This window comes from Lepisma saccharinum, chromosome 1 (assembly GCF_977018435.1).
Source record: "Lepisma saccharinum chromosome 1, izLepSacc3.1, whole genome shotgun sequence".
Taxonomy (NCBI): Eukaryota; Metazoa; Arthropoda; class Insecta; order Zygentoma; family Lepismatidae; genus Lepisma; species Lepisma saccharinum.
The window spans coordinates 111,672,579-111,693,713 of NC_139229.1; the positions used below are offsets into that span (position 1 = coordinate 111,672,579).

At 36.4% G+C, this 21,135-nt stretch overlaps 1 protein-coding gene across 2 annotated transcripts in view; it reads left to right on the forward strand.

The window, feature by feature from the left end:
* The first annotated feature begins 413 nt into the window (after positions 1–413).
* Coq2 (ubiquinone biosynthesis protein COQ2, mitochondrial) overlaps positions 414–21,135 on the forward strand; it is a 31,588-nt gene continuing 10,866 nt past the window's right edge. Inside the window, exons 1-3 of one of the 2 annotated variants that reach the window (XM_083136248.1) lie at positions 414–690; positions 12,300–12,745; positions 19,963–20,129. In XM_083136248.1, coding sequence (XP_082992374.1) covers positions 12,391–12,745; positions 19,963–20,129 — 522 coding nt within the window. In that variant the 5' untranslated portion in view covers positions 414–690; positions 12,300–12,390. Of the gene's footprint in view, positions 691–2,683; positions 2,734–12,299; positions 12,746–19,962; positions 20,130–21,135 lie in introns of those variants that run through there. The other variant, XM_083136251.1, reaches the window with a different exon arrangement.

Genomic DNA, 21,135 nt, shown 5'->3' on the forward strand with positions numbered 1-21,135 from the left:
AGCAAGTGAATTTTCTGTCGCTTCCGCGGCTCATGCTAAGTTGTCGGGACGAGCAGAAGCCCCGCCTGCACGCATTTCTAAGTGATGACGTCAGAGGACCTCCTGTCTGTGGAGAGGACGTTTTCAAATCCGTGACGTAGTAGGTGAATTTCAGCGGTGTTTGAAGGCGTGTTTCTCGAGAACCGAAACAAATATCGTCGAGATATTTTGCACATCTCATGTTTGTGTCATTATCTGTCAAATGAATGGATTTAAAACGTTTTTCATGTCAAAGTGGAAATGTCCATTGCATGAAGGAAGGTGCTAATCGTCAAAAGCGGGCCTGCCGGAAAGTTCACCGGGAACATATTCCACAAATCACTGTACGAAGATAAGAAAACGAATATCGTACTTTGCAGGGGTCTTGTGAACCGTCCATCACGGTACAATTTCATGCTTGATGAAAAAATATAATATAACTGTTGGAAGTTGAAACTAATTGCCTAACCAGAACATCGTCTGTACAATAGAACAAATATCGAACAGTATATAGTCTAAAGAAATAAATGATAACCCAGTATATTGTTATTCGGTATGCAGCATGGAACTAATGACAAAACCCATAGATTTTGATATGGACCGATGATATGAACACTTCATGCACGGGACGTTTCGGAGTGTTGTTTTTCTGCTTTGGGAACAGGGAAAAATGTAAGTCTATTTATTGTGTATTTCTTACGTTGTATATACGTACATGTAAAAAAGAACTTACATAATGTCATACTGACTTGGTTGTGGTATCTAGATACCACGGTATGAACTGATTACAAGCATATATTAATAAACGATGCTGTAAAAGCATGTAAAATGCATACCGGTACATGATTAATATTTCACGACTTCAATATTTTGTGATTAAACTGCAGATTTTTATTTTACATTAACCGCAACAATTCTTTACAGATTTATCAGACAACCTTGACTTGTACGATATGACACTTCCTTCAAATCTTCCTCTATAATATTTCACCCTCGGATAGGACATATTTTTTTATTAAAATTTCAGTAACCATACTTACGTATTCTGCATTCCTAAGGGTTCTTCAAGTTCGCGTTTCGTTTTTTGCACGCAAATAATCTCAATTTTCGAAATATCGAGTATTTTTATTTTGTTCGCTTTCGCTTGCGTTACACGCGATATGGCGGAGAGATCTTGACTAGCGTATCCCATGATCAGTGGTTATGCAGTGTTGCAACCTTCTTCATAGAAAAATACCTACTTTCGTGTTACTGATTTTGTATTTTTTTCCAGGTTCGAAAACACCACGAACCATTCATATAGAGCCCCACAAACCATTCATAAATAGCCCCACGAACCATTTACGGATAGCCCCACAAACCATTTACGGATAGCCCCACGAACCATTCGGCTATACTCTAGTTTACGTCCTTCTTGCCCATTTACAAAACCGTGCTAGCAGACAGCCGGCGCTCCGGCATCCGTAGGGTGAATAAGTTTTTCTTTTTACACTTTCCGTCACTAACCATTCACGGGAACGAGGTATGCCTACGAGGTTAGGTTAGGTTTCATTAGCACTCATTTCACCCCTAAATATGTGCTTCATCATCGAAAAATGTCCTCAATACGTTCAATCACGCATATCCGGACAACATCGGTTTTTCTCGATTTTCTCCTCCAGGAAATTTTTCCTCGCCTTGGGATTTACTTTGTTGAATTCCTTATAAAATAACCTTTTCAACGATATATGACACGTATTCCTTAGGAAAAGGACGTAAACTAGAGTCTTACCAACCATTCATAAATAGCCCCACGAACCATTCATAAATAGCCTTAGAGATACTGGGCGAAAGGGGGGGGTTATAACCCCCATCCACCTCACATTGAGCACGCCACTGATCCTGTGCACGTCACGTTGTCACAAGTTCGTAATCAGAAATGATGAACAGTAACTCACGTTTATTTACATTCTAGAACTGTTACACAGTTACAAAACCATGTATTTGCCCGGTTGTTACGTCATGAAACGCTCGCAAATATTTGGTTCATGTAGTAGACGGACATCAAGGGAACAGCTTTCGTGCTTCGGAGTGAAATTAATGTCGAAAATTACATGATTTACCGGCAAAAAAATTTCAACGAGGTGAAAACAAACTTCCAAGACCTTCCTAAAGTATAAATAAACCCATTTCGGTACGTACTTTCTCCTGTAAAATTGAAGAAATACGTTTTGAGGATATGAAAATTTTACCCTTACGGTAATAAGTTCCTGTAGCATTGTCTAACATCTGGAAGGTGTTTTGTGTGATGTAAGGGATTTCTTCAAATTTAAAAGTTTGGGGCTCATTTGGGGGCAGGTGACTCAAGCCAATTTCTAACACGCCTTTAACAGGGACTCTGTAGATAAAGCCAGGGAGCCGGAGTGTAGCAGAGCGAAGGCGGTGCCATGTTACGGGTTGGGGGCAGTAGGTCAATTACCCCAGGGGTGGAGCCCGGAATCGGTGGGAAAGTTGGACTCAAAAATTTCAAACAAAAATGGGCCGTTCCACAATCATGTATGTGACATGTGTACACTATTTTTTTCCGAAAATATTTTTTTTTAGATGTAATAAAGCTCAATATTTTCATTAACTTTGTTTTTATTTTAATAAGGAAACTTTGACACTTATGTACTATATTTTTCAGATTCATTGCACAGCAGTCAATAGGATGGGAATTAAATTTGTGACTATCATGTATGTGACAATTTTTTGTGAAACTTCTATAATTAATTTCTGTGAATGTACAATGATTTCAAGGTTGATTTTTTTTATGTAGTTTGCATTGAAATTGAAGTTATAAAAAAATATTTTTCTTACTGTCAAACAGTTCCAGTTATATTTGCAAAAAAAATTAAACAGCTATCATGTATGTGACTTCACAATCATGTATGTGACTGAGTACAAAAACTTCATTATTTTTAAGCATATCTTTGCATTTATTGGTATATATATTGTTTATCTGCATAGAAATACAACTAGGCCTAGTAAAAACTGGAATATTTACTGTTTTACAAAATTAGGTTTATAATATAGAATACACAATTTATGGAATAAGAAGGCCTACAGCTACTTTCAGAACAAAACAGACTACGTCAGAGTCTACCCATGTGCATTAACTGGTTCACTAAAAACAACAAGTCTTTCTGAAATTGTAGGCATGGGTAGTACCTGAACTACATCTTCTCTAGGTACTTGATACTGCTTAGCATTCTCTACATAGGAAAATCTCATTGGCAAAACTTTCTTAAGATACAAAACAGATACGTCTTAATTTTCACTGACACTGTCTGAAACTTGACAAACAAAATTCTGCCATCTTTTTTTCCTGCAACTTTTACCAAAATGAATGTCCCCACCACAACTGACGGATATCATCCTGTCTGAGAATACTTCAATGTGAAACAAGGTTCTTACAATCAGAATGACTATAAAAATTCAGTTCAGAATTGGAAGAAGTAATTACATGTACACTTTGTATTCCTTTGACTTCTAAAGCTTTTGACCAGTCTATAGGTTCAGACTCATCACTGATTTGCAGTTGCATTATTGGTATGACACTGATGTTAGGCATAACTTTAGCAGCAACTCTTACAAAGTCTGTAGCAGTTTGAACGGTTTCTCGTCTGGTCATTACTTCTGCACGCACTCTTGCCTTTGTTGAACCACCGATACCATCTACGACCCCTTTGCCATGAGATGTGGCAGTGTATTTCCAACTGATGTTGTGAAATGTTTCTTTAAACTTCAAATTTAGTTCATGTAGGAGGTATTTATTTATTTATTTATTTATTTATTTATTTATTTATTGAACTCAACAGGTACGTACCTAATTACAGAGCCCATATGAAGGATACATAGTCATTACAATTACATATATTTCTGTAATATAGAGATAGAAATTATATATAAATATATATATATACATATATCCATATACATACATACATACATACATAGACACATATACATATATATATATATACATATACATACATATATATATATATACATATACATATATATATATACATATATATATATATATATATATATATATATATATATATATATATATATATAGAGAGAGAGAGAGAGAGACATACACATATACACACATATATACATACACACACATACATACATATATATATATATATATATATATAAATATTAAAAATATTTTTTATATATATGCACTTTATCACACAATTTAAATACGAACTTATGTGTTTAAGCTTAGGCCATTGTATTAATAGTGGCTTTACTGAAGTCCCTTAGGTTCATAGAAAAGATGTCAATTGTGTTATTCTTGATTAGCAAGTTATTGTAACTGGTGCACATTCTCCACATTGGAGATTTCTTTTTAATTTCGGATCTAGCCTTCTTTATAAGAAAAACTTCATTCTTTAGTCTAGTTTTCGACGACGGGATTCAAAAATTAATCTGGCAGAGTAGATGTTCAGCATCTATTTCATGATTTAACAATTTCCACAAGAATACTATTTCATGTAACCTTCTTCTGTGACACAGCTTTGTAAACCGACATTCATATATTAGGTTGTCGTAGTGTTCAAATGTGGGGTAAACTTTCTGAAATTTGTATTTTAAAAATCTAAGAAATCTCGATTGGACTCTTTCAATTGCTACACTGTACTTTGCTGTGTCTGTATTCCATATAACAGAAGCATATTCGAGTTTGGGTCTTACATATGAATAATACAAAACTTTTAGTGTCTCTATACTCTTGAAATCCCTCCCCATTCTAAGAATAAACCCAAGGTTCTTGAACGCTTCACTAATTATTTGTTCTACGTGTTTATTAAAAGTAAGATTTGAATCAAAAATAACCCCTAAATCCTTGACTGTAAAATTTCTTGCTAGAGTATTGTTGCATAATTGATACTGAAATTCAACTGGGTTTTTCTTTCGAGTATATATTACATAATGACATTTACTGATATTTAGTGTTAAATCATTGATTTTTGTCCACGTTTCTAACTTTGTAACATCATTTTGAAGTTGCACACTGTCATCTTGTTTGCTTATTTTCCTGTAAAATTTCAGGTCATCTGCAAACAGCAATTTGTGTGAGTTTTCAAATGAATCCGGCAAATCGTTAATAAGTAATGTGAAAAGAAGTGGCCCAAGGTTAGACCCCTGAGGTACTCCTGAGGTGACTCTTATCTCGTCGGATGTGTGGCCTTTATACGTTACGTACTGTTTACGGTTCTGCAAATAGGAAGCGAACAGTTGACGCAGTGGTTCAGAAATATTGAAGCATGCTAATTTACTTAATAGAATATCGTGTTTAACCAAATTGAACGCTTTGCAAAAGTCGGTATATATTACGTCAACCTGACCTCCTTCGTCCAATGTTGAACTAATAAAATGGGTAATATCGGAGAGATTGGTCAACACCGATCTACGTGGTACAAAGCCATGCTGAAACGATGATATTACAGGTTTTACGTGGGTAAATATGTTACGGTGCATGATTTTTTCGAATATTTTTGCTGGGGCTGATAATATACTTATTGGTCGGTAGTTTTGTACGTCATTAGTGTTATTGCTTTTGGGAAGTGGACAAATTGCCGTGGCTTTCCATTTTTCAGGAAATTTGTGTTTTGCAAGAATTAAATTGAAAATGAGATATAACGGGTATTTCAATATATTACTGCAACCTTTGACTACATAGGGCGGTATCTTGTCCGGTCCGGCTGATTTCTTAGGTTTTAAGTTTTTAATTGCTTTTTCTACGTCTTCAATTCGTATCTCTGTAATATTAAGATTATCCAAAGTTTCATATTGTTTATGGTTAGGTAATACTTTCATGTCGTATCTAGGGGGATCTTTTTTATACACCGACTGAAAATGCTGTGCAAAAGCTTCGACTACTGATAGTCGGTCTGGCAACACTTTATCTTTGAACAGTACAGGATCTTGGTTACTTTTCCTGCGTTTATTTGTAACAAACGACCAAAACTGGGTGCTATCTTTTGCAATATTTATTTCCGAATTGACAACATAACTGTTGTATGCATCAATAATTTCTTTCCTCACTATTGTTCGAAATACGCTAAATTTATTGTAGTGGTATCGAAAGTGTCCCACCTGTTTTTTCCATTTCTTGTGGTGATAATGTTTCCTATTTATATTTTTAATAATGCTGCTCGTAAACCAACACGGGTACTGTCTTTTGCGGCTTTTCTTTAAGGGGATACATTCATCGAATATTTTATATATAATTTCATAAAACACGTCTGTAGCTTGATCAACGTCATTCTTTGTTTTTAATACATCCCAGTTCGTGTTAAGCAGCTTGTGATAGATGGATGGAAAGTCGGCTTTACTAAAGTTGTACTGCAGCTTATGACAAGTTTTGTCGCGGGTTTCTTTGACATAATTAATATCTACTAGCAGCGAGGGATGGTGTGTGTCTTCAGGAACTAGTGGCTGTGTGTTTCGTGTTACTGTTATTCCCTGCCCATTTATCAAAAACAAATCGAGTGTTTTCCCATTGCTATTTTTAATGTCGTTCAAGCTTTTTAGTTGATATACATTAATAAAGTTGTTTAAATCGAAATACGTTGTTGCTGATGAACTAGTTAGATTGTAATTGCTACCAGTTATATCTGTCAGATTAAAGTCCCCACCTATCAGGAGTTTAGCGTCACCAGGTTGACAGTGCTTTTCTATGAACCTAAAGAATAAAGTGTATGTGTCATTGTTACTACCAGGTGCTATGTACACAACGCAAATATATACAGTTCCTAATCCATTTAACCATAGTTTAATCAAAATGCAGTCTATATTCGGATGTAAACACGGCGAATCTATTAATGCACTCTTAACGTTTGATTTCACTGCAATGATTACACCACCACCCATTGTTTTACCAGACACTTTTTTGCTTCGGTCCCCCCTATATACAACATATCTTTCATCGAAAAGTTCACTATTCTCGTGGGAATCTGCTAACCAACTTTCAGTTATCATTATTGCACTAAAGTTATTACAAAGGACATTCGTGTAAAATTCTCTTGTTTTGGTTCGGAGACCCCTAACATTTTGGTAACATAATTGAAACAACGAAGCGTCAAGTTCTTCTGAAATACATTTGGAGTTGCCTGTACTTACTTGGCCGTTATTTTTGGTGAGATCTCTTTTGTCACCGGGTTTGCTGACCTCTAGCCTGGTACGCGGAGGGAAATCTTCTATTGTGCCTCGGGGGTAAGTTATTGTGACTCGTCGAGGGAGGGGGAGGATTGAACACTCTTCTGTCCTCGATTCCTGCTGCATACCTGCGGGCGCCGTTCTGCATCGCTGATTGTGGTGCGTCTAGTTTCCTTGTTGCTTCACTGTATGATTTCCTATTCTTGGTTTGAGCTTTTTGGGGGGAAGGGGGTGGATGCTGATCAGCAAAGTTCTGTGACGACGATGATGCTGGTTCTGTAGGTGATTCAACGGGGAGAAGGGGCTGGGTGCGGAGATGTTCAGTTTCTCGACCGGCACTAGGAGAGACGACACACTTGTCATTAACTAAATGATTTGAAGTTTGAGAATTGGCAACACTTTCACTTATTACGTCACTCGCTGCACACGGAAGTCCATTTTCGCTCAAATAACTTAAAGTGTACGATCTGCCTTCTATCACCAACTTATCAAACCTCATGACTGCATATAGGTTCTGTTCTCTTGCCTGGTGCAAATAGTTTGCCAATTCCCTCCGGGTTTCGCGGACGCCCCTTGAAAAATCCTCATGCACACTAATTCCTGTTCCTCTAAATAAGCGAGCCCTTGCAAGAATCAGCTGCTTGAATTTATAGTTAGAAAATTTAACTATTATTGGTGTCTTAGACCCAGTCCCTAGCCTGTGAGCTCTATCTATATCGAAATCACCGGTGTCTATTTCCAATAAGTCCCACAAAGCATCCCGCACTAGACGTTCCGAGCATTCCCACGTTTCACCTTGCATTTCGTTGAACCCTCTGAATATCAAATTATCTCTCCTCGATCGGTTTTCGAGATCGTCTAATTTGTACTCACAAAACTGCAGTTTTTCCTTTAACATAGCGTTTTCTACCTTTAATTCTCGTAGTTCCATTGTTAACGACCTTACGTCATCTTGGACGTTTGATGTTGTTCGAGCCATATTGTCAAGTTTTCCGTCAATCGATTGCAACTTTTCGATAATATCGTCAGTAGTGTATGGACCGGGATTCTGTTCCACACCCGAAATAATCAATGTCATTACGATCACCAATCCCAGGAAGAACAAGCCGCTTAGATTGAGAACAGTTTTTGCTTCCACTTTTGTCACTGGCAACTTCCTGGCCGATGCATTCCAAGCACCGATCGCACAACGCCACTGCTCTAAGGAATTTCCCATCTTCGCACACTTCACGCTTCACTGAGCACGGGAGCCTCGAGATAACACGTCTGAACCGAACGAAGGTTAACGTGTAGTTATGCCATATACCCTGTTCTTAAATTCACTTGATGGCCCATCACTCCAAATGATTAATTCTGATTTACATTCAGGTTTAATTACACTTAGGAGGTTGGTTAAAAACACAGCAATACTGTTTTTAGTTTTGTCACTTGTGTCTGACACGATTAGAAAACACTTGGTAGTCCTACCTACATTAAACAACGCTGCTGTAAACAAAGTGACAGTTGCAACACCATAACGCTGACTGCACCTCTCCTTGCCACTCACATGCATAATTCATAGCAAAATCAAGTTGTAGCACTAAACAATTTTTTTTTGTCATTTTCGAATGCTTTTGCCTGGATTTGTTTAATACGAACATGTTCTTGAAACTGGGGTAGAGCAGTTTTAATGTCATAAAGTAATTCTGCTGCACATCATTCATGAAGTCTGATTTCTAGCCTCTTTGTTTCAGGATGTCTATCCCATTGGTTCCACTTAACATGAGACTCAAATGTAAAATTGGTGACAGTTTTCATTGTAAGACGATTTTGGCAATTTTCACAGTTGTTTTGCCAGCAATCTGACTGCAAGTCTTTACATGTAGCCTCTGTACACAATACCTGTTCCCAAAACTTACGACTGTATTGCAAACTTAGACCATGCAACATCATTTGAAAATTCTCATGAATGAAGCACTTGCACTAGTTAGCAGGTGTGTCCTTAGGTAAAAGCACATTCTTTGGGCATAGGCTGCTGAATTTGGAGTACCCAATTGGATTGTCTGGATATTCTTCCTTAAATAAAAAATGAGCTTCTTTTACATGTAAAGTTAAATAATGTTTTCGCACAAGTTTCCTTTCCTCTTTCACCCAGATCGTCATTTCATCTTTCAATCCTGGTGCTGTGTATAAAATGACTTTCAGGAGACAACCATATTTGACTTTACACGATTGCCAAATAGTGAAGCAGTGTTGACAGGTGTAGTGAATTACTTATTATTAACAAGTGAATGCATTTTTTATTGAATATTTTTTTTTTTACTGTGAAACTCAATGTCATTTCCTACCTTATATGCTTGTCACATACGTGATTGGTTCTGTCACAGACATGATAGCCTACAACTCTAAAACTATTGGTATGAAAAATATGCCATTTTTTTCCGGATGATGTGGCTAAATTAACTTTACATAAGTGATCAGAAAGTTTTTGTTGGATTACAGAAGTCCTTGCCACAAAAGGAAGAAGTTTCTATCACGTATGTGACATCTCAATTTTAAGTATTTAATGGAAGTTGATTAGTGGGCAGGAATTGGACGCATTATGATTTTTAAAGTGTTATGTAATAAGTAGTTATATATTAAGATTGGCTTGCTATATTAGAAACATTCAAAATAATCACTGTTGATTGTAATTGATTTTTAAGATGAATGCTGAATATGTGATTACAAACATTTTTTTGGCATACTAAACTAAAAGCACTAAATTTTAGACCTAGGAGTTTTTTCTCATGAATATATATAGCACCATTGGAAAGAGCATGTTCTTTACACAAAATAATGATGGTTACCCATTAAAAATAAAAAAAATAAAAAAATTTACTTAGGTTGCACAATCCATGGAACGGCCCAAATAATTTTTTAGTTTAAATTTCCCACCGATTGCAGGACGAAAAACGTGAATACACCTTAAAGAATGTTCCGCGAAGCAGATAGGTAAGTACAAATGTCAAAAATTGACAAAACAATGAAGTTATAGGTGTCCGGGGAATATCAGATTTTTACCATGTCGCAAACCATTGACATTAGCCCCAAAAACCATTTTCTGTAAGGTTAGGTTAAGTTAGGTTAGGCAAGCATAGTTAAAAAAAATATTAAAAATACTCGACACGTCATGTTATAGTGAAAACATGGCGAGTTTGAAACACTGACTACGGGGTTACGTCATCTTAACACAGGAGCATTGTGCTTTCGTGCAGAAAGCAAATGGCTGCAGCAGAAACAGTGTGTCAGACAGAGATTTTCGCAGAAAACAACATGTATTCGCATTAAAATGGATCAAAACTACATTCACGAACTTCCACAACGCTACAGAAAATGATTTCCTTAATTACTTTCTCCTGTAAATTTCAAGAAATCCGTCTCCCTATGCTATAACGTTACCACGCTTAAAGGTAAAAAAAAAGGTAAAGTGTTCCCCTGTGCATAGCACCATGCCATGAAGGCGTATAGGGGGTGTGGGGGTAACACCCCACACTTTCTTGATCCGGTCGTGAATGGGGGTGATGTGATCAGCATCACGCCCCTGACCGCCTTTACCCCCCAGGGTTTCCCCCAGGTACCCATGTTATTCGACGCTGGGTGGATGCCGGGGCGCTTCTATCGTTAGAAAAGTTCCCGGATTTGAACCGGCCGGGGATCGAACATGGGACCTTTAGCATGGTAGTCAGACGCGTTACCGACTGAGCCACCGCGTTTACTTCATTAAATTGTCCATACACCTCTTCATTACTAGTTTCGTATAGGTGAAACACCTAGAAATCATTTATTTCACACTTTTTTACGTTGCTAACATACTATTCTGCATTGCGGAACATTTCTTTAGGTATAATAATGAATTTCTAACTTAAATAATGCCCATTTCATTAAATGTTAAGTATCCCCGAAACGGCTGGAATTTCTTTATTTTCTTCTTTTTCACATTGGTACTTCCGAATTCTGCATTCCTAAGGATTCTGGAAGGTGTCATTTCGTTTTTTTCACGGAAATAATCTATATTTTCGACGTATGAAGTAAGTTTTGTTCGTTTCTTTTTCCCTTCAGTAACACACTAAATGGCGGTCACAGTTTCAGTACCATACTCGGCATGCAGTGTTTCCACCCAACTCCACCCAAAAATACCTACGAAGCCCCACAAACCATTGACGCCTAGCCCCACGAACCATTTCAGGTAAGGTTAGTTAGGTAGGGTCACGTATAGGTTACAATAGTTAAAAATTGGTTTCGAAAAAAAAATATGCGTAGCGCCCCACACCATTCTCGCATAGCCCCATGAACCATTGACACATAGCCCCACAAACCATTTGCGGAAACTTACCTTCTTCAGTTACAAAAACACGTGTTTGGGAACACTGACCGGGATTGACTGGGAGTACGTCATCACACACAGGCTACATCCACCTGGAAGTAAATGGATGCAAGAGCTTTCGTACATCGGTCACACATTTATATCGAAAAATAGATGATTTACCCGCAAAATTGAATGAACGATGCGAGAAAACACTTCCCCGAACTTCCATAATTCTAAAGAAACTGCATTCGGTAAGTAATTTCTCCTGTAAATTTGAAGAAATGTGTTTCGGGGATACTTGAGTTTTACCCCTATTTCTTACATTTCCGAGTACTTACTGTTCTTCCTTATTTCGATTCTGTACACACAATATGGCGATAGCGTACTGGTTCATCGTGCGTTGTGCCAGTGTTTTGTTGATATGGAGTGTGTATGCAGTGTTGCAACCTTGTTCATCGAAAAACACCTACTTCCGTGCCTGGATTTGAAATTATGCTAATTCCTCACAAACCATTGACGTTCTACAGAAACTCAGTTCAGTAAGTACTTTCTCGTGTAAAATTGAAGAAATACGTTTCCCGGAGATGAAAATTTTACCGTGCTACAAAACTTATATTTTGTTACAATATGTGCTCATTGGGGAAAATTTAACTGATATCCCCACAAAACTTTTTCCAGTAAGGTTAGGGTAAGAAAGTATCTTGAATTTCATTAATATAAGACTGGCTGAATTTATGATGTTATGTTGTTGTTTTTTCAGGATGGATATAATTCCCAATGGACATCTGGGCTGAACAGACTTCCAAATATTTAACTAGTCCAAAATCTGTTTCGAGTGGAAGGTTTAAAACATGACAACGTTGGGATCAAGAGTTTCAGCAGTTGCAAAATATGTGTATATAAGGAACGATAGATTGTTAACTAGAGCTTCAACTCTTTATACACATAATACCAACTGTTGTAGGAATTTCCATGCATACACAACAGACATCAACACCAGTGTTCTCTGTACAGCAGCTGCATTAAGAAGCAAATGTGACCAACCACAATTTCCACTCCCATTGCTATGTTCAAATGTGCGTCATCCTATAAGTGCAACCCTTCGAAATAGAAGGACTACATCAAGTTTTGCTGCATTGATAGTGAATAAATCACCTCATTATCTTCAGCCGTATATGAAGTTGATGAGAATAGACAGACCAATAGGTAAGTGGATTCAATAGGGGCTTGAGAATCTCTCTTTGGAGAGATGATTTTGAGACATGCAGGAACATACAAGCTTGAGTTGATGTTGGAACTAGGGGTGTTGCAGATCCTGAAAAACCTGTACCGTGATCAGGGGAAACTATTTCCTGATTTTTCGGGATCCTGAATAGTCTGGGAAATTCCAAATGATTGTGTTTAAAAGTGGTTAATGTCAGTGTTATCTGCACTGTGATTGTTTGAAATTCCTTGAATTAAGTTTTTATTTCTGAAATTCAAAAACCAATTTAAGGAGGAAATAATGTGTAGAATTCAAGATTTTCACATTGTCGGGAAAATTCAACCATTTCCCCACATGTAGTAAATGTTTCTAATCCCGAACATCGAGATTTAGAAAAAATCCATCCCACACACCTTTAGTTAGAACTGTTCAAAGATTCACCGACATCTGGAAAAGAACTCTTGTAAGGTAATTGCACATCTAGTTATAACCAGGGAACGAATTTGTATGTAAATACAAGGTGCATTTTAAAGAATAGGACTGATATTTTAAAGCAAACAAGACAGTGAGTGTAGCAACATTGTATTAGTGGTTACAAACATGTACAGATCCACTACATTTTTCAACATGGTCACCATTATTTTCCAAGCACTTTCTGTACTGTGGAACAAGATTTTTTTATACCCTCTGCATAGAAGTTTGCCGCCTGGGAATTCCGCCAATTCAACATTGCCGTTTTCAACACACCAGTTTTTTCAAATCATTGAGATGAAAGAAACAGCTCAAGTTCCATTTGCTTTATTGCAATTCATCATGCTACAAATGCAATTTTAACATGGTTCAATTTCGATTTACCTACTTCTGTTAACACATGCTGAGGAGTTTTCGTGATTGCTTAAGATTTTGTTCAATATATGCTTTCGTAGTTAGGTTAGGTAGGCCAGCTTTCGTTCTCTTAGCATTAAAATAAAGTCCCTAAATGCGTTCTACTAAGGTTCCAATTGCCAAGTCTGTGATAAATCAGTCGCTTGTCAACGGAAAATATATTTTTCATGGGAAGAACACATGCTTGTGTAAGATAATTTTTAATTATTTTTTTTTCAGCACAAATAACATTTTTTTCCAAATCCAAACAGTGCTCATTACTTTAAGGAAGGTTCAAATTTTGTGAGACAATGATTACCAAAATTCTGCGATAATTAATCTTCCTGCTAAGAGAATTTGAAAAAAAAATCATAAAACAATCAGAAACGTTACCAAAGCCACTTTTTTTAGGTGCAGGAAGAGGTCACTTGGTGCAAAGTCCGAACTGTATGGGGGGTGTTCAAAAAGTTCCCATCCGAACATCTGAATCCTCTGGACAGTGAGGGCAGCAGTGTGTGGTGTAACGTTGTCATGGAGAAGCACAAGGTATCGTCGACCCTCCGTACCCCTATGATAAGGTGATGATTTTTATGTCATTTATGAAGATTATGTTCTATACGAATGATTTGTGTTGTTTTTAGCTTTAGAAGATGTATTATAGTGGACAAATTGAGATTATTTACTATTTGACGTCGTTTTGATTGTTGCCATCTGCATGTGATAAGAAGGAACATGCACATTGTTTGTGTTTTGTAACTTGGAGCCGTGTTGCAAATATCGGAGATTTAAGGTTGGCAATACTGGTGTTACGTCAGAGAGCACGAGATTTACTGCAGACGATGTTTCGGTTCACGGTCACGGGTGGGACTCTATAGAAGAATGCGGGGCCATGGTATCCTAGCCATAGGTCAATTGCCCCATGGTAGGAGCGTGGAAGGGGGGCAATTTTTATGATTTTTTTTTTTTAGCCCTGAAAAAGTGACTGTTATATATCCATCGGTATGGACGGGGGTGGCTGCTACGAAACTAGCTAGCCTAACCTAACAGCATAGGCCCCTGCAACCATGTAGCAGAAAGTGCATTGTTTTAAGGTTAGTAGGGTTTTAAAATTATATATTTTTGGGTTTGCATTGGAAATAGTTGTTGGTCGCAATAGTGATTTCACATTGTTTTCTTAGTACTTTCAAAAATTATATATTCTCGTTCGTATTGGAAATGATTGTTAGGTTAGGAGGGCCAGATTTGGTACCGATAGTGATTTCACGTTTTTGTTACTTGAGGAGTGTTTGGGAATTTTTTATTGGGAAAATGAGTGAAAGTAGTCTAGAATAGGAGTTCCTTGTGCTTACGCAGGTCATACTTTGCGATCAAATATCTCCATTATTTGTGGTTTCCTAAGGCTGGAACAACTTTTATTTCACGTAGAACGTGGAAATCTGTTGATTAAAAAAAAATCGACCTAATTCTCGAGGGGGTACAGTGGGTCGACGGCCCCAAAGCACAATTCCTGAATGCAGCATTCCACGTCGTCTGTTTTGTATCGCACGTCTGTGTTTCACAGTACGCTTGCGATGTGATTGTTTTCACCGGTTCCACGAAATCCATCAAAAGCACACCCATTCGTCCCAGAACAGAGTTGCCGCGATTTTTTGTGCAGACTGAGTTTGCTTGAACTTTTTCACCTTTGGTGAATTTGAATGACGCTACTTCATCATTTGTTGTTTGGACTCTACATTGGTGTAAGAAATCTACGTTTCGTCACCTGTAAAAATGTGGGTAAAAAATTCATCACCCTCTAGTCGTAGTGATCCAAAAATGCACGTACTGATATCTGTCAGTTCATTTTGGGGACCCATCTGACACACATTTTCAGATATCCTAATGTGTCTGTAACGATGTGGAACAATGTTGATGGTGAAACCTCTGGAAATTCGATGCTGAGAGAGCTATTGGTGAAGCGACGATTTTCTTGCACTTTTGCATTCACACAGTGCATCAGGTTGTCAGTCTGAATGCTCGAGCTTCCACTCCTCTCTTCATCGTGGATATTTGTATGGCCTTCTTTGAATGCACAGCACCAATGCTGTACCTTTGCTTCACTCATTACACTTCACACAATTCCCGGTGAATTTCAGCAACATTTTAACCTTTGGCGTGAAGAAATTGAATCACAGAACGGACTTCACACCTGGCGAGATTGTGTATGCGCCCAGCAGACACACGATAAGGAACAGCTGACTAGCGAAACTATAGTTGCTGGACCGCCAATTGATCATGTGTTGTTACTTTGCACGTGCAATCCGATCACTGTTGCCAGTCGGTTCTTGTAAAAATCTGCCCTTTTTTTTAAAAAAAATGCATCTTCATATGGTGCTAAAGTCAATGTTATTTAGTATTTTATTTTCGAATCATGGTATGTAAGCTCAAAAAATGCTATTTTATTTTCCACATTTTTACATATGTTGGTTATTTTTACATATAATTTCTATGTTTTTGAACATTTTCCGACATATATTCCATATTTATGCCCAGGGGTGGCTCAAGATAAAATTTTCACGTGGGCAATGATGATTTTGGGCATGTCCACTACTTTCCACCTTCCTCCAATAGTAAAAAAAAGGCCAGGAGACCAAGTTCATTAGTACATTTTCCCTTCATGTGTCAAATACAAAAGGGTTTCCATTTACCTATATGCTGTTCATTTGTACTCTTTGTTTATTTTAAATTTTGACAATAGACAATGAAATTGTTATTGTAACATTCTTGTAAACAGTGGAGAATGCAAGCTCAAGCATTTGAGGTGAAATCCATTGATTTTTAAAAATATATATACTCCCATTACATCATGCAATAATGAACTCAGTTTCAACAACAGGAGGAGATGCACGTATCAGAACTTTGGTAATCCTTTGTTTTGGTACTAAAAAAATATAATATAGCTATATATAACATATTTTGCACTGAAATTTTGCATTACAATTAATGCCATTTAAGCCTTTTATGCTAGATGAGCCACTTGGTTAATGAAAATTACTTCTTTTCACAGTTAAAAGTCCATATTTAATTCCATATTTTGATAAAAATAACTAAATATATATTTACATATCTAACACTTTCCTAGTAAATATAAAATCCGTTCCCTGATTATAACTATTCTTCTATTGTAAATTGCACAAAAAAGTGCATTGCATGTGGAAAACTGTGAATATAAGTTGATAAAACCTTTTTAAGTCTTACTGGTGGCTAAGTCTACTGCAAAAAGCACACACTTTATCGTGATTTATTTATTTATGTGGCATCCAGGGAATTTAGTCAGACAGGTGCAAAAATATTCTTCTGTAGGCAGGATTAAGTAGATCTTTATACAAAAGCTGTTGTGTTATAGCTAGGGAGACAAATTTATGGTAAATAAAAACTGAGGAGAGCGGTAAATAAAATGTTAGATCAGCAGTATATACCAGCGGTGGAAAAAAAAATTGGCACACACTTTTTCATTATGAGAGGAAACAACATACAAAAGAGCTATAAATTGATAAACTACTTCATTTTTGTATATTGTACACATACACAAGTACTTAGCTGTCCAACCAAAAAGAAAACATCAACACAAAATCACTTCATTTCTAAATTGCATATCTCAAGTGATTTATTCATTGTATGTATTTAAAGGATATCCTTGCTGTCCAACAAATAAAATAATCACTACTGCACATACACAAACTCATGTTGAAAATCACATGATGATAATCAAAATTCATTCAAGACTGAACACAAATGACACTATTGTTTCCCTTGATGTGCGGGATCAGACCAATCTTATCGCTTCTACAGGTAGCAAGTTCAATGAAAGTGGAAGTTGAGTAGACATTCGGGGGAAGAAAGGAATGCAGCTTGACAGGGAGCGAAGTTTTCGAACTGAGATTATGTGAAAGGGAAATCCCAATTTGCAGCGTCTTCCTGATGTGGTCGAAGATAAAACATTCTTTAGCTGAGCTGCAAGTGGTAGGAAACTTCAGGCAAACGTTTCATTAAAATCGACAGTTTGCACGCACAACCTCGATTGCTGGTTTTTGCATGTTTTCTACTTAATTTGATGATATTTCACGGTTATTTCGTGGAAAAGCACACATTTCGCATTATTTCGCAAATAAAACTCATGCATATTTCATCATTGGGGTGTAGTTACATGCAGAATGTTCAAAATTGCATCTTTTTTTTTCACATTTCGCGCATCGCGAAAATTCAATGTCCCTAGTTATGGTATTAAGATTGAAAAAGACAAACCTATAAACTTCATCACCAAATGGTTCAGTAACCATTGTAATGCCTTAGATTTCATTCTGTATCCATTTATTCAGGTACTTATATTACACTATACACTATGTTTTTAGTGTTTTATTACATGCCATGGTAGCGTAGAAAAACACTCAATAAATTATATAGAAATTAACTAGAGATAAACTATTGATAGGGATAGGCAGGAGAATAAGAGGAACAGATTATGAATTTCTGTGTGTATTTGAAAGCTCTGTTGCTCTGTATATATACATATATTTTCTCCTTGTTGAATTAGCAATTACAAGGAAGGGCACACTGAACGATATCGAGGCTAGAACAAGTTTGTTTTAATTTTTAGTTTATTTAATGTTGGTCATGTGAACGATACTAACATGAATTTTTACTCATTTGTTCAAGTAGTTATACAGTTTCACTTTTATTTATGTAATACATGCATACAGAACCTTTGTTGATCTTAATTGCCCCACTTCTACATTCCATGTTGACAAATAGAACTCACTCATGATGACTTCTCTTATTGCCCCAGCCTAGTCACTCATGATGTTGCTCTCATGGCAAAATTGGTAAAGATCTCTTTGTCATATAGATTCACTGATATACCCAGTGCTCTTATTACCCTATGTACCCCTACAGTATTGCAACATTAAGGATTGATTTGTAAACAAGGTAGATTTTAAATCCCGATTTTGTAGATATCAGAATCACTTTTGGCGAAAGTACATTAATCTTGTTACATTAATGGTGTTTAGTAGAGACTAAGAAAGGCAAACAAACAAAATATATGTACTGATTGGGTGAAGCTCATACGAATGGAAATGTAAACTGTAAGCGCACTTAAGTTTCTCTTGATTTAAAATCCAATAATTTTTTACAGGCAAAAATAGCAAACATTTTGTGTAGAATAATATACAAAATATTAATCATGTTAAACCATAAATAGTGTCATTATCATTAAAATGTAAATAAACGTGGCAGCTGATATTTTGCAAACTATCATTATAAAATTGCCAAAATTCAGCCACAAAAAATATTTTAAGTTACAATTATATAGTACATCCAGAATGTTTTATTTTAACTGGAAGAAATATTATTGAAATTATTATAGGTTTCATTAACACACTCAACAAACATTTCCATAGTAGGTTCATATATACAGTATCAGAAACAAAAAATGTATATTTACAAATAATTTTTTATGATAAATTTCTTATCTTCGGAAAACTACTGAAATTTGCTAGTTCATTTCATTTCAATATTCGTACTACGTATTCTGCATTGAGAAACATTGTTGAAGGTGGCATTTCACTTATTTCGCGGAAATAAGCTTTATTTGGGACATATCGAGTAATTTTCTTCGGTTCTTTTTGCCTTTGGTAACATGCTAAATGGCAGGCCCAGTTTCACTACCGTAGTCGGCATGCAGTGTTTCCACTCCACTCCACCAAAAAATACCTACGTAGCCCCACAAACCATTGACGCATAGCCCCACAAACCACCACAAACCATTTGCAGAAACGTACCTTCTTCAGTTATAAAAACACGTGTTTGGAAACACTGACCGGGATTACGTCATCACACACAGCAACATCCGGCTGGAAGGAAATGGATACAACAGCTTTCATGCATAGGTCACACATTTATATCGAAAAATAGATGATTTACCGGAAAAATTCAATGAACGATGCAAGAAAACACTTCCCCGAATTTCCAAAACTATAAGGAAACTGCATTCAGTAAGTAATTTCTCCTGTAAATTTAAAGAAATCAGTTTTCCGGATATAAGAAATTTACCTTTTTTACTTGCTTTAATCAAGCTTCAAATATTTTACAGGGCTGTTTACCAGAAAAGCCTTTCTATATATAAAAAAAACACATACATAACATATGTATGGTGCCCAAAACCATTTAACTATTTAAATAAAAATCATGATTGTTATCCACCCCGTTCGTAAACATAGTAATTTTTTAAAAAAGCATCAAACATGATTAGTAATTTTTAAAATAAGCGTCAATCATGTTGTTCTTTCACAAACAAAACCTGGAAAATACTTTGCAGGTTCTTGGCTGTTGTTTTGGCCATGTGGTTGGAGCATAGCAATGGCTACATCAGCTGGATGTTTTCCAGATGCATACACATTGGCTTTATTTGGTCTGGGAGCCTTCGTCATGAGGGGAGCGGGATGCACAATCAATGATATGTGGGACAAGGATATTGATGGGAAGGTAAGTTTTTGTATTAACTTTAAGGAAAATCAGAAATTCTCTACATGCTCCAATATTATTCATCCACTGCAAAGTGGCTTTTGGGTGGCACAAACCCAATTTTATGCCTACACATTCATTTAAATGAAATACACCATCAAATGTTTGATGTAACGTGTAAATCACAAGTTCATGGTGCAGTTCAAAGTATACCGTCAACATATTTTGTTTGTGTTACATGTAGCATATTTATATTACTCAGTGTTACTTTTAGTTAGTGAGTTACAGTCAATTGGTTCAAAAGGTAACTTTAAGTACCTTTTAGTTTTTTCTGCTGGAAATTTTCTTTCAATCAAATTACACCCAATCTATGATAATTAATTGTAATAAAATATACATATGGAGACATATATGCATTTTAATTATGTTTTTGGTTTGTAATGTCTTCATATATTTATACTATTAAAACAAATGGATGGAACAATGTCATTCGAATGCGGAAAATGATACTTTGCATGTACAGACATCAATTCCACTTTCTGTTTCTTTCTCTTCCATACCAAGATCCACTTTGTGATGAATATATTCTCTCTGGGTATCGGCTATTGACCAGGTCAATTGTGGAACAGTTTCCAAGCCCGAGAGAATTTATTCATCATTTGTTGCCAGGAAAGCTTCAAGACTTAAGATTTACTTTGCCGACAAGGACTTCTTTCTAGCTGGACTACCAGATTCCGGTCCACCCAAGAGATTGAAGTGTTCATGCAAAATTAGAAATTATGAATTGCAATAAAGTGTGGATGTTTTAAATTTAATCTGAAGTGAAGCCTAGTTTCATTGCCTTATTATTATTAGGCTTACACCTTAGCAGCCACAAAAGACTCGTAGTTGGAAACAGTATTTCCAAATTTAACTCTTCCCGTATTTTAAGTTGACAATTTGGGTGCCGCAAAGTAACTGTTAACAATGCTACTTCCATTGTAAAAAAAAGTAATTCTGTAACTGTTACTTCCAAACACTGATATTA